Source organism: Myxocyprinus asiaticus, chromosome 32, assembly GCF_019703515.2.
Source record: "Myxocyprinus asiaticus isolate MX2 ecotype Aquarium Trade chromosome 32, UBuf_Myxa_2, whole genome shotgun sequence".
Lineage (NCBI taxonomy): Eukaryota > Metazoa > Chordata > Actinopteri > Cypriniformes > Catostomidae > Myxocyprinus > Myxocyprinus asiaticus.
The window spans coordinates 42,200,333-42,212,772 of NC_059375.1; the positions used below are offsets into that span (position 1 = coordinate 42,200,333).

Here is a 12,440-nt window from a genome sequence, read left to right on the forward strand (position 1 = left end):
CAACAAGCCACGTGATAAGACGCACGGATTGACGGTCTCAGACGCGGCGGCAACTGAGATTCATCCTTCGCCACCCGGATTGAGGCGAGTCACTACGCCACCACGGGCGTTGGGCATTCCAAATTGGGGAGGAATGGGGAGAAAAAAATAAATAACAATTATATATATGTATATACATACATATAAAATAAACAGTATGTGTTTGCAATGATTTGCTAATATGTAAATTAACAAGATAAATGCATTGCTGTGTGTTTGTAGATAAAGTCCTGGGTAACCTGCAGCTGAATCTCTCAAACAAAGCAAAAGTGTATGAAGATCCGGCCCTGAGAGCAATTTTCCTTCATAACAACTACAATTACATCCTGAAATCCCTGGAGAAGTGAGTAATATTCACACTATCATTGATAGAGATGGGAATAGTAAAGAATTGAACCATTCTGGTTCTTATCCCACTAATGATTCCATTAACAACATATCTTTAAATACACATTGTCATATGAACAGTCAGTCAGTAATTTCACTAAGTATGCTTAACAATGTAACAGTTCTCGTTTCGTTTCAAAATAAACATGATGTAATTAATGACTCGCGGTTCAGTGAGTCAAATCAAGAACCGCTCCAGCTGATTAGTTGAGTTGATGAGGCCAATTCAAACTAATAACTCCAAGTAAGTTCAAGGCTGATTTTGGTTGTAAATGCTGTTTTTATGTTGACCGTGTGTGTTGTACAGGTCGGAGTTGATTCAGCTGGTTGCTGTGACTCATAAGAAAGTTGAGAGTTCATACAGTGAGCTCATTGAACTGGAGATTCAGAATTACCAGCGCAGGTAAACTCGCCTGTGCACACCTGCTCTCAATCACAACATTAACATGAGGCTTCTGTAATGAATCGGTGAATGACCTTCTGACCTATACTCACCTACAGCTGGCTAAAGGTCACTGAACATTTAACAGAGCGGAACATTCCAGCATTTCAACCTGGAACCAAGGTGAGGACACTTAAAACGCTGAAGATGCACATTACCACAGAATATTCAACAATGAAAATTAAGCTCATCGATTTCAAAGATTGACTTTGTTGCATTCAATTAAATAATTAGGCCCAATATTTGTATTGCTACAACTACTTACACAAGGTTAGAGACTAAACAATATTTCAACCAAATTTAGTACGCAACATAGCAGGGGTTTTCAAACTTTCTGATGATGATCCCCTTGCAAAAGGCCCCCTTCCTAAAATTGAAAAAATGCAACTATGTATTTTCATGTATAAAGACCCATTTATATTGTGTGAGAAAAATAGTAAGCATGAAATTATAAAGATTAAGTAATTGGCTTTTCAAAATAATCACAATTCCAATGATCTCCATGTAATTCCGATGTATTTCCATTAACAGCTCAAAGACAAAGAACGGCAGATCATCAAGGACAAGTTCAAGGTACTACAGATATGACCAAAAGTTGTCGTTAAACTGTTTGTGTGCTCTGTGTGTAGTACGTATGAAGCGTAATTGTGTTTTGTGTGTTTTTGCAGGGTTTTAACGATGGTCTCGAGGAACTGTGTAAGATTCAGAAGGGTTGGGCGGTTCCTGATAAAGAGCAGCGTGATGCGATCAGACATGCGCAGAAGAGAGTCGTGTCAGAAGCGTATAAAGCTTTTCTGCTGAGGTGACACATTAATACACACACACACACACACACACACACACACACATAACATTTACAACCAAAGATGCATGATGAGAGCGGGGCAAGCTGTGCCATGGGCAAGCACCACTTAATATCCTGCTGTATTGAGAATGTCCTTTTTTTGTCTTTACAGATGTGAAAACATATCGTTCACCAAAAATCCAGAGAAATATCACAGATACACCCCTGAGCAGGTGGAAGTAATGATTGACAAGCTGTTTGACACTTCAGCCTAGGCCACGCCCCCTCTTTATCAAAGCAAACTGATTTCCCATGCAACAAACATCTTGCTTCATAACACAGACACAACGAAGTGATAAAAGGGATCTGGTCCATGTAAATCTGAGTTTTTGTCCTAACTAGCTGTGACATCGAGCAACATTTTGTCCCTCTTGATTACTGCGCCCACAGTGCAGTCTCAGTGGTCAAAAATCCCGCTCCTCATAACTGTATCTTCCGATTGGCTGTGACTGCATGTCAGTTTCGCATCAACTGTGGACAAATTGCACTTGTCCCGTCGTGCCTGGTTAGGACAAGGTGTAATACACTACTCAATTGGAAATTCATTGTGTTTTTGTGTCGTATAAACAAAATTATTTGTACATTTTTTTTTTTTTTTTTTTTTTGATTGAACTGCTATAAATAAAGAGAATTCTGTACTTCAATTCAGTTTCTTCAATTATTACTGAGTGCTGCATTTCTGACACTATGCCATTATAGGCCGGCTATTCGCTGTACCTTTTGAATTCTGCAATTTAAAAAAATTCAGTGTTTGTTTTGGGATTTAAAGTAGTAATACTATAACAGAATATAGCAGACTTTTATGCTCTGGTCAAGATCAGGCACTTTTAAAAAAAGTTTCATGTTTCAGAGCATGAGCTCTTCAAGCAAGTAAAACATCTCCTGTTTTAATCAGTTTATCTTACTTCTAAGTTTTGGTGGCGATCTTAAGTTGTCAACCCTATTACCATGATTTTAAATAGTAAACAATTGCTTATTAAATGTGGAGAATTTGCTGAAAAATTAGCATTAAATTCTCTAATAAGCACCTTGTAGTGCCATGACAGTAGATACTATATATCCCAACATAAAACTGTACACTTCAGCGGTAAGAAATGAATCTAATTAATTACCCTAGATAAGGTTACAATTCCCAATGCACTCCAAGTCCTCGTGGTGGCGTAGTGGCTCGCCTCAATCCAGGTGGGGAAGGATGAATCTCAGTTGCCTCCACGTCTGAGACGTCAGTCCACGCAATCTTATCATGTGGCTCGCTGTGCATGACACCGTGGAGACTCACAGCGTGTGGAGGCTCATGCTACTCTCCGCAATCCACGCACAACTTACCACGCGCCCCATTGAGAGCGAGAACCACTAATTGCGACCACGAGGAGGTTACACCATGTGACTCTACCCTCCCTAGCAACTGGGCCAATTTGGTTGCTTAGGAGACCTGGCTGGAGTCACTCAGCACACCCTGGATTCGAACTCAAGACTCCAGCGGTGGTTGTCAGCTTCAATACTCACTGAGATACCCAGGGCCCCTCTGACCTAATTCTTATTTAATGTAACATGCATTTGAATAGGATAATCTGGTACCATTTTGACATTTTGTTCCTTAATTGCATTAAAGATAACTTTAAGGATAAAAAAAATAAGAATTCATTGGATTTGTGTGTGTGTGTGTGTTTTACGTGCTATTTGTCTGTTTCTAAGTGAAATTAAAAAGCACTTAAATTGTTCTTACTTTGGCAATTTTGGCATTACAAATGCCATCCATGTGCGGTAACAAATCAGACCAGTTACTGTATATTTAGGAATCAAGGTCACAAAAGAAAAAGCGCATTCATGTGCATTTTTTCAAGGCGGGTACAAAAACAATTTACCGCACTAATGCAATCATTTCGGCATTTATTTGTGGAAACACTTGAAGACTTACTAAACGTATGCCAGTTGTAGCCTGATTGAGAATGAAAAATTTCAACTGTTTAAAAATAATAACAATTAGAGGGATCAATAAATTATGAACAATTTACTTCATTTGCCTGATTAATATGTAATCCATAAAAGTAACTGTAATCTGAGTATTTTAAAATGTAATTTAGTCTACCAACAAGTGCTTGATTGTTATCTGGTTACGTAATCTAGATTACATGTAATCCGTTACTACCCAGCACTGGCAAAACGTCAATAAGATGTTTCCTCTCGGATGTCAATAAGACATTCAGCAGATGTCTTAGAGACGTTTATAATTTAGAATATTTGTAAATCTGATCTTTTTAGGATGTTTAGCAGATGTTAATTAGATTGTGATGCTTTTCAGATGAAACGCTCTTAAACAGACATCTCGGAGATTTACGTGTGCTCTCAGACTCAGTGTTTGTGTGTGTGTTAAAAAGAAACATAATAAACATGAAATCTGAAAAATTCAAGATGGTAGTTTATTTACCTGAAAAGGAACCAAACTGGAATCCTTCATGTGATCTCTGTAGGTCAAAAAAAAGTTCAATCCATTTTTACATGGATTACTCTTAAATGACGTATGCACCCATGAAGCAAACTTACGCAGATTGAGAATTGCATTTGGAATTGGGCCATTTCTCCCATTGGGCTAAAGTCTCCACCAGATTTGAACACTGGTAGAGACTTTAAAATCAGTCAAACTACAGCACACAAATGCACACACATGAGACTTCTTTAATTATATAGAAGAATTTGTATACATAAAGGAGCTCTGCAGAGACTATATTAAGATTCAGAATATTCTCTTTATATTTGATTATTTTATTGCTTGTCTGTGGACTCTCTTTTGTTTTATTCGCAGATTTAACATTCATCTGCATATTTAATTATTCGCTCAATAAGCTTTGTTGTAGACATTCAGAATAAACACACACACACACTAATCGTACCCACACTTTATGTAAATACTTATTACTACTATGCAATACATTTTCATATATGGTGAAATACAGTATATTGGATAAAATATTAAACTCTCTATTATTGAAGATGAAAATCGTATTAGTTATTACAATATTTCTTAATTATAATATATAATTTTATACATTCATAAGGATAGCAATTTCCCTCCAAAAAGCTTTTTAAAGTTTCATCTATGTGAGTGTTTGAGTGTGAGTGTTTGAGTGTGAGTGTGAGTGTGTGTGTGTGTGTGTGTGTGTGTGAGAGAGAGAGTGTGTGTGAGTGTGTGTGTGTGTGAGTGAGTGTATGTGTGTGTGTGTGTGAGTGAGTGAGTGAGTGTGAGTGAGTGAGTGTGTGTGTGTGTGTGTGAGAGAGAGAGAGTGTGTGTGAGTGAGTGTGTGTGTCTGTGTGAGAGAGTGTGTGTGAGTGAGTGTGTGTGTCTGTGTGAGTGAGTGTGTGTGAGTGAGTGTGTGTGTCTGTGTGAGTGAGTGTGTGCGAGTGAGCGTGTGAGTGAGTGCGTTTGAGTGTGAGTGTGTGTGTGTGTGTGTGAGTGAGTGCGTGCGAGTGAGTGCGCGTGAGTGTGTGCGTGAGTGTGTGCGTGTGAGTGAGTGAGTGTGTGTGTGTTTGTGTGTGAGTGTGTGCGTGTGTGTGTGAATGTGCGTGTGAGTGTGAGTGAGCGTGTGAGTGAGTGAGTGCGTGTGAGTGAGTGCGTGTGAGTGTGTGCGTGAGTGTGTGCGTGTGAGTGAGTGAGTGTGTGTGTGTGTTTGTGTGTGAGTGTGTGCGTGTGTGTGTGAATGTGTGTGAATGTGTGTGAGTGAGTGTGTGAGTGAGTGTGTGAGTGAGTGAGTGTGTGAGTGAGTGTGTGCGTGTGTGTGTGCGTGTGTGTGTGTGTGTGTGTGTCTAAAACAAAGCTTATTGATGTCTAAGATCATTGCAGCAGTTGTGCATGTAATTCCCGTACAGCTGGTGAGTGGAAAAGCCGCATTATAGACCAGCAGTAGCTCCCATTGGACCATGGTTACCATAGTTACAGACACTCAGGTGATGTCATTGGGTCAGCAGTGGTCAGAGTGACCCACAGAGTTTAAAGAGGTGATGTCACTCATAGGATATCCCTTACTCAATTCATCTCTGTGAGTAAACAATATCAATGACAAATCAGTTAATTACACAGCTCATGTAGCTTGCAATTATATAAAAAGTTTACTAATAATATAATATTGTTGTGGACCACATTATTATGAAAGAAGTGGGAGTTTTCAACTACATCCCCAAATTAGTTTGCATGTGATATTTGACCTCTGACCTAGGAAAGTCAAGTTTATTCATAACAATGGAATATCAAAGGGTGAATTTCGAACAGCGTGTTTCTTATGTGTAAAAAATTGAATGTAATCACCTTTCCGATTAATTTAGCATGACTTTAGTTCATCAGCAATCACATTGTATTGCTAGAGGTTTCTCTCAAGGTTATTTTTCTCCATAAACTAACATCTTATGGAGTTTTTTGTTTCGTTCCTTGCGCAGTCGCATTTGGCTTGCTCACTGGGGACTTAAAGCAGCAAACAACAACAAATTTAACCCTTAAATGTAAGGTCATTTCCCCAAACACTCTTACATATCTGGGTCTTTAAAGACTTATACCTATCAAACATTGATGCCCAGATAGTTTAACATTTTCCAAATATTTTCAAGACAATTAGAAAACAATCAAATAAGATATATTTTGATGTTTTATTTTTCATAAATCAAAGAGATAATGCAACAAATCAGGACAAATCAAGAACAGGATTCATTATTTTCACACTGAAATTTCACGAGATGCAACTGGCTGTCAAACACATTGAGCTACACAACACATAATCTACACATGTGTAATATATGTGTAACTAATGTGTAGTATATGTGTATCTTATGTGTATTTTCTCAGGCACTTGTTGAGTCTAAATAGATGAACAATTTACATTATTTCAGTAGTACACCCAAATGAAATTAGTCATATCATACCGTCATGTGTTAAACTTGCTATAGTTTACTTCAATGTTAATACTACATCAAACGTAAATCAAGTCAATAACTGAAACTTCAGCTCCACCTTGAGTAAGAAATAACAAGTATATTATGCATGTGTACACACATATGAGATACTGATAATTTATCATTGTTGATAATTCATTGTTGCACAGAAAATCAACGAGATATAGTGTTTATTTGTATGAATATAGGACTCATTTCTCTTGTAATACACCGAGAAATAGATATCATGTGATAGTAAACTTAAATAGATATTAATTAATCATACAAAATAATTTATGGAAGTGCGGGGGAAAGAAAATGACACTCTTACATACCTAAGATCTCTAGAGACCCTATACACTTTTGGCACTTACACATTTTATATATATAAAATGGATGAGGTACAGGTGGTGGAATGAGGTCCCGGGTCTCTAAAGAATTGATGTATGCGTTTAAGGGTTAAGGGTATGATTTTCAGTGAGTGAAGTTTTTCAATAAAATTGCTCAATGGGGAGTTTAGGACATTTACAGACATTACAGCATCATTTTCTGTAAAGTTGCTCTGAAACGATGTGCATTGTGAAAACATATTTGGACTAAATAATCATACTAATTTAATTTCTATTTGATAAAACATATCATGTACTATCGAAATCCTTCCCTTGGTAAGCAACTGATTTGATTATATAATTATAAAAGTAGTAATTGATTAAACAAGGCCATAGGACTTATAAACATGAAAAGCACTTAAAAGCTTAACTCTTTAAATAAATTGTTTTAAAGTTTGGGAAAATCTCATTTTTGTATGTATTTAGTATAGGGTTAGTTCAACCAAAAATAAAACATTCTGTCATCATTTATTCACCCTCATGTTGTTCCAAAATCATATGACTTTCAGATTTGGAACAACATAGGGGTGTATAAATGATGACAGAATTTTCATTTGTGTGTGAACTGTCTCTTTAAATCTGTGTAGTGCAGTATTTATATTCAACCACAAGGTGGCAACATGTCAGTATATAAAGTACCAATACAGTAGTTTTAAATATATAAATATAAAATAGTAAATATTCTATCCTGTTGTTCAAATACCTCATAAGTGTGGTTATGGGTAATGGGAGGGTGGTGTTTGAACAGGAAATACTATGATACATTCACTCCCATCAATGCTGGGTCAGGTGTTTTTAAAACAGTTTGAGTATAATATCTCACCAATGAAAACCTACAAATATCACTGCATACTAAAACACTGATGTATGTGTGCACTAAAGTCTAAAAATGAATGTCAGTTCATTAGATCGAGGCCTAGTATGACAAAGCCAAAGCTACAGTAAATGTCAGAATCAGAAGTTTAAGTTACACTTATATGGGATTTGACTTTGTGAGTGGCTCCAAAATCTCAGTTTTTCTCCACAAAGACTATCTTAAGTACCAGTGCTTTAAACTGAAAACTTCTTTGATCAAAGTTATACGAGCAAACTCTGTTGTTGTTAAATATTAAGATGTATTACACATACTGTACATGAACACAAACACACAGAGTGTGTTTACTCTAAGATCTCTGAACTGACTTCCTCATTTCTTTCTTTTTGGACTATTCCATATTAGGTCTTGCAGGCTGTTGTGGGTCTCCGCTCAGATGCGGGGCAAATTCTTGGGCTGCTTGAGGCGTCTGTTGGTTTGAAACAGCCCAAGATATTGTTATTGTTATAGTAAAGTATGTAACTGGGGTTGCAACCTGCTCTTAGGATTATAAAACAATTCTGCCTCCCATAATATTTTTCTCTGTCTTTTCTTTTTTAGCATGTTTGTTTTTGAACATAATGAATGTGCTTTATGCAACAATGTTTTCATTCATTTTACTTGCCATTTACAGGTATGCATTTGGCAGATACTTTTATCCAAAGCAACTTACACTGAGTTCAAGGTATATGTTATCAGTCCATGCATTCCATGGGGGAAAAAAAATTGACATTGGTACACATATTGGAACACTCATTATGTGATTTTCTTCAGCAGTAAGCAAATTCAAACCAGGCAAAATGTGCATACATGAGATAAACAACCATTTATAGTATTATTATTATTATTATTACATATTATTATTTAATATAAAATTAAAAATGTTATATATATATATATATATATATAACAAGGTTAAAATGGAAAAGGAGGAGGCAGGAACCGGCTGAACGGTCAAAATAATATTGAATGAAACAAAGACACAGACATAAACACACACACGGCAGCTGCGTGTGGCTCTCTCTCTCTCTCTCTCGAACTGCTGCATCCGGCTGCCCTTATCCCTCTCCTCGGCTGATTAGCCTGACTGGGGGCCGGGTGTGCATAGTCACGGCCCAGCCCCGCCCTCCTCCTCGTCACAATTTATACTTTTATTTTTTTGGCAAATGAAACCTGAGGAAAAATGATGGGAATTAATTAAAGTATTATTATTATTATTATTATTAAAAACAGCGCCAACTTGCATCTCAAATTAGCATTCTGAGATGATATTCTTCTCACCACAATTGTACAGAGTGGTTATCTGAGTTACCGTAGACTTTGTCAGTTTGAATCAGTCTGGCCATTCTCTGTTGACCTCTCTCATCAACAAGGCATTTCCATCCACAGAAGTGCCGCTCACTGGATGTTTTTTGTTTTTGGCACCATTCGGAGTAAATTCTAGAGACTGTTGTGTGTGAAAATCCCAGAAATACTCAAACCAGCCCATCTGGCACCAACAATCATCCATGCGATTATCTAATCAGTCAGTCGTGTGGCAGCAGTGCAGTGCATAAAATCATGCAGATACGGGTCAGGAGCTTCAGTTAATGTTCACATCAACCATCAGAATGGGGAAAAAATGTGATCTCAGTGATTTGGATTTGGATTAGTATGATTTTTGGTGCCAGATGGGCTGGTTTGAATATTTCTGGGATTTTCACACACAACAGTCTCTAGAATTTACTCCGAATGGTGCCAAAAACAGAAAACATCTAATGAGGGGCAGTTCTGTGGATGGAAACGCCTTGTTGATAAGAGAGGTCAACAGAGAATGGCCAGACTGGTTTGAACTGACAAAGTCTACAGTAACTCAGATAACCACTCTGTATAATTGTGGTGAGAAGAATATCATCTCTGAATGCTGTTCTGAGATGCGGGTTGGCGCTGTTTTGGTGGCACGAGGGGGACCTACACAAAATTAGGCAGGTGGTTATTATTATTATTATTATTTAAAAAAATATATAATAATAATATATATATATATTTATTTTTATTTATTTTTAATGTCAAATATATTGTATATTATTATTATTATTATTATTATTATTATTATTATTATTATTATTCTTTTATTTTTTGGCAAAAGAAACCTGAGGAAAAATAATGGAAATATATGCATTTTGTTGGTATATAAGCATATAAATTGACATATAAGCTTCAGCTGTCGTCTTAAAGAATACTGAGCAATACTCAACCCCTGTAGACAGCATGGTGCCCCCTGGCACTCTTGATTCTTCATCCAGAACAGTAGAAGCAGATTTCCTTTTAAGGGCATGAGAATGTATTACGTAATTTGGGAAGCGCTCAAATCTCTAGCAAACTCAACAAAGATGAAGGGGCGGGGCGAAACAGGGTGAAATACGTTTGGGTGAACCAATCGTATCCACGGGCGCGCCTGCGGTTGCGGTTTGATTGGTGGATAGAGGGATGAGCGTCATTTTGTGATGAGTATAGTGTTGCGAAGTCTGACTCATTTCCGCGAATCGGTTCTTTTGAACAGTGCGCTTTAATGAACCGGTTCAAAAAAGAGTCATCGGCTCTTTTACGTTAGCTCGTTAGCTTGTTATCAAAAGTCGTTTTACACGCTTTCAACACATTTATATGTATGAACATACACGTTTGCTTGCTTTTTACACCTAAGCGCATTTTTTTAGCCGATTCTCAGCTCATTTCGATGTCCGAAAAACCGATTCATTTATTGTTGACTCGTGAACGAATCGATTTGCGAATGGAAAAGAACCGACTCAAATGAACAATTCATTCAATAGATCAGTCGCTTCCCAAGATAGTTTGTTGCATGAGAGTGAGTTAGTTTGTTCGTACAGTGCGTAACGGATATCGCGTTCGGGAACGGATACGGGACTTTGGATACAGATTTCCAAAGAGAGGTTGCTTTCTCTAAAGAGCGACTCTTCTTAAGTTATCATCATGCCGGTTTTTCACACCAAGACGATAGAAAGTATCCTGGAGCCCGTGGCTCAGCAGATCTCTCATCTGGTGATCATGCATGAGGAGGGAGAGGTGGACGGGAAAGCGATACCGGATCTCACCGCTCCCGTATTGGCCGTGCAGGCTGCTGTCAGCAACCTGGTCCGGGTACGTGAAATCATGAACTACGATGCATTGGCTCATTTACGCGTGTGCACTGCTAAAAGTAGTTTAAACGCTTTAAATGGTTGCAAAGTGTCCTGTTTGACTGTGTTTATTGTTGCAAATCCATGAAAGTTTCCTTTAGATCTTTGGCTCTGATTCAAACTCAGTTCCACCTTTTTCTTCTTGGATTTCGCCCTGCCCGCTGTGCCACGCCATGCCATTCAGTTCCTTTGATCCATGCATCAAATATTAAAGTCCTTATTTATATCCTACTAATAAGTAATTTAGCCGATATTTTGTGCAAAGTGTTTCATAATGCACCAATTAAAGGAATAATTCGAACAAAAATGAACATTTTCATTCATCTGCTTAATACAAAGATTCTTAGATGAATATCTCAGATCTAATGCAAGTCAAAAATCAAACTATCGGTCAATTAATCGGTTATTGGACTTTTCCACCACTTTAGTTATCAGAATTGGCGATCCACTATCGGTCCACATCTAAAAAAAAAACTATTAAGATTTTTACCTTTAAGATCAAATCAACATAAAGAAGCAGCTTCACATAATGCACAAGATATGCTATCCTAACACAATAAACTCTGCTAGAATATGTTTAAAATAAACTGACAGGTCAACATGTTAGATTATATCTCTACTGTCTATCGTCACAGTAGATTACGATGTAACTGCTGTTTCTTTATGTTCAGTGATTTCAGAGTTCATTATAGCCAAAAAACTAGGGATGCACCGATGATATTTATTGGCCAATTATTGACCAAATTAAAACCACTGGCATACAAGTGTGAAAACGTTGCGCACAATTCAGTAATAATAAATGCCACAATATGTAGAAAGGTTGGCACTCCTAAGAACTTGTTATATTGAATTTTGAATCATTCTCATTCTCATGTTAAAACTACATGATGAGGGAAACCATTCAAAACACTTTGAAACCAGCAGACTTTGACTTCTGAGACATCGGTATGATATCCATTAATGCTGTATGATTGATTTAATTAAGATTGAAATTGCAATATGGCCTTGCGTGATTACTAAACCTTAAATCAGCGGTTCAGTCAGTGCTGTGTGAGCAAGCAGCGCCCTCTAGTGGTCTGGACGTCGTTATCCGTTGTTTATTAAACCACTATAATACAGAATTTAAAAGGAGTTTTTGTTCCATTGGTAACTTTTTATTTTTCAATGATGTGGTTGACGTTTCTGTTGAATTGCCCAACATATGCATGGTATACATTTTTAATGTTCTATAATATACAGTACATACATGTAAAATGTGAGTTATGTTGTTTTGGAGTGCAAAATTTTTTTTAGAAGTACAAAATAACCTTTTTTTTTTTATCAATCATCATACTATCATATTTAGTGATTTAAAAAAAATACTGTTATCTTTTTATCTTCCATTTATCTTTCA

General features: G+C 37.1%; 2 protein-coding genes across 12 annotated transcripts in view; both read left to right on the forward strand.

Moving 5' to 3' along the window:
- The window catches only part of exoc7 (exocyst complex component 7), a 29,795-nt gene extending 27,439 nt beyond the window's left edge, over positions 1–2,356 (forward strand). For all 11 annotated transcript variants that reach the window (XM_051666902.1, XM_051666904.1, XM_051666906.1 and 8 more), the window contains 6 exons: positions 262–382; positions 734–829; positions 928–991; positions 1,400–1,441; positions 1,537–1,670; positions 1,825–2,356. In XM_051666902.1, the coding sequence (XP_051522862.1) occupies positions 262–382; positions 734–829; positions 928–991; positions 1,400–1,441; positions 1,537–1,670; positions 1,825–1,927 (560 nt within the window). In that variant the 3' untranslated portion in view covers positions 1,928–2,356. The remainder of the gene's footprint in view (positions 1–261; positions 383–733; positions 830–927; positions 992–1,399; positions 1,442–1,536; positions 1,671–1,824) is intronic.
- An 8,347-nt stretch (positions 2,357–10,703) lies between these two features.
- The window catches only part of vclb (vinculin b), a 59,621-nt gene continuing 57,884 nt past the window's right edge, over positions 10,704–12,440 (forward strand). The window contains exon 1 of the mRNA XM_051667173.1: positions 10,704–11,009. Coding sequence (XP_051523133.1) covers positions 10,842–11,009 — 168 coding nt within the window. The 5' untranslated portion in view covers positions 10,704–10,841. The remainder of the gene's footprint in view (positions 11,010–12,440) is intronic.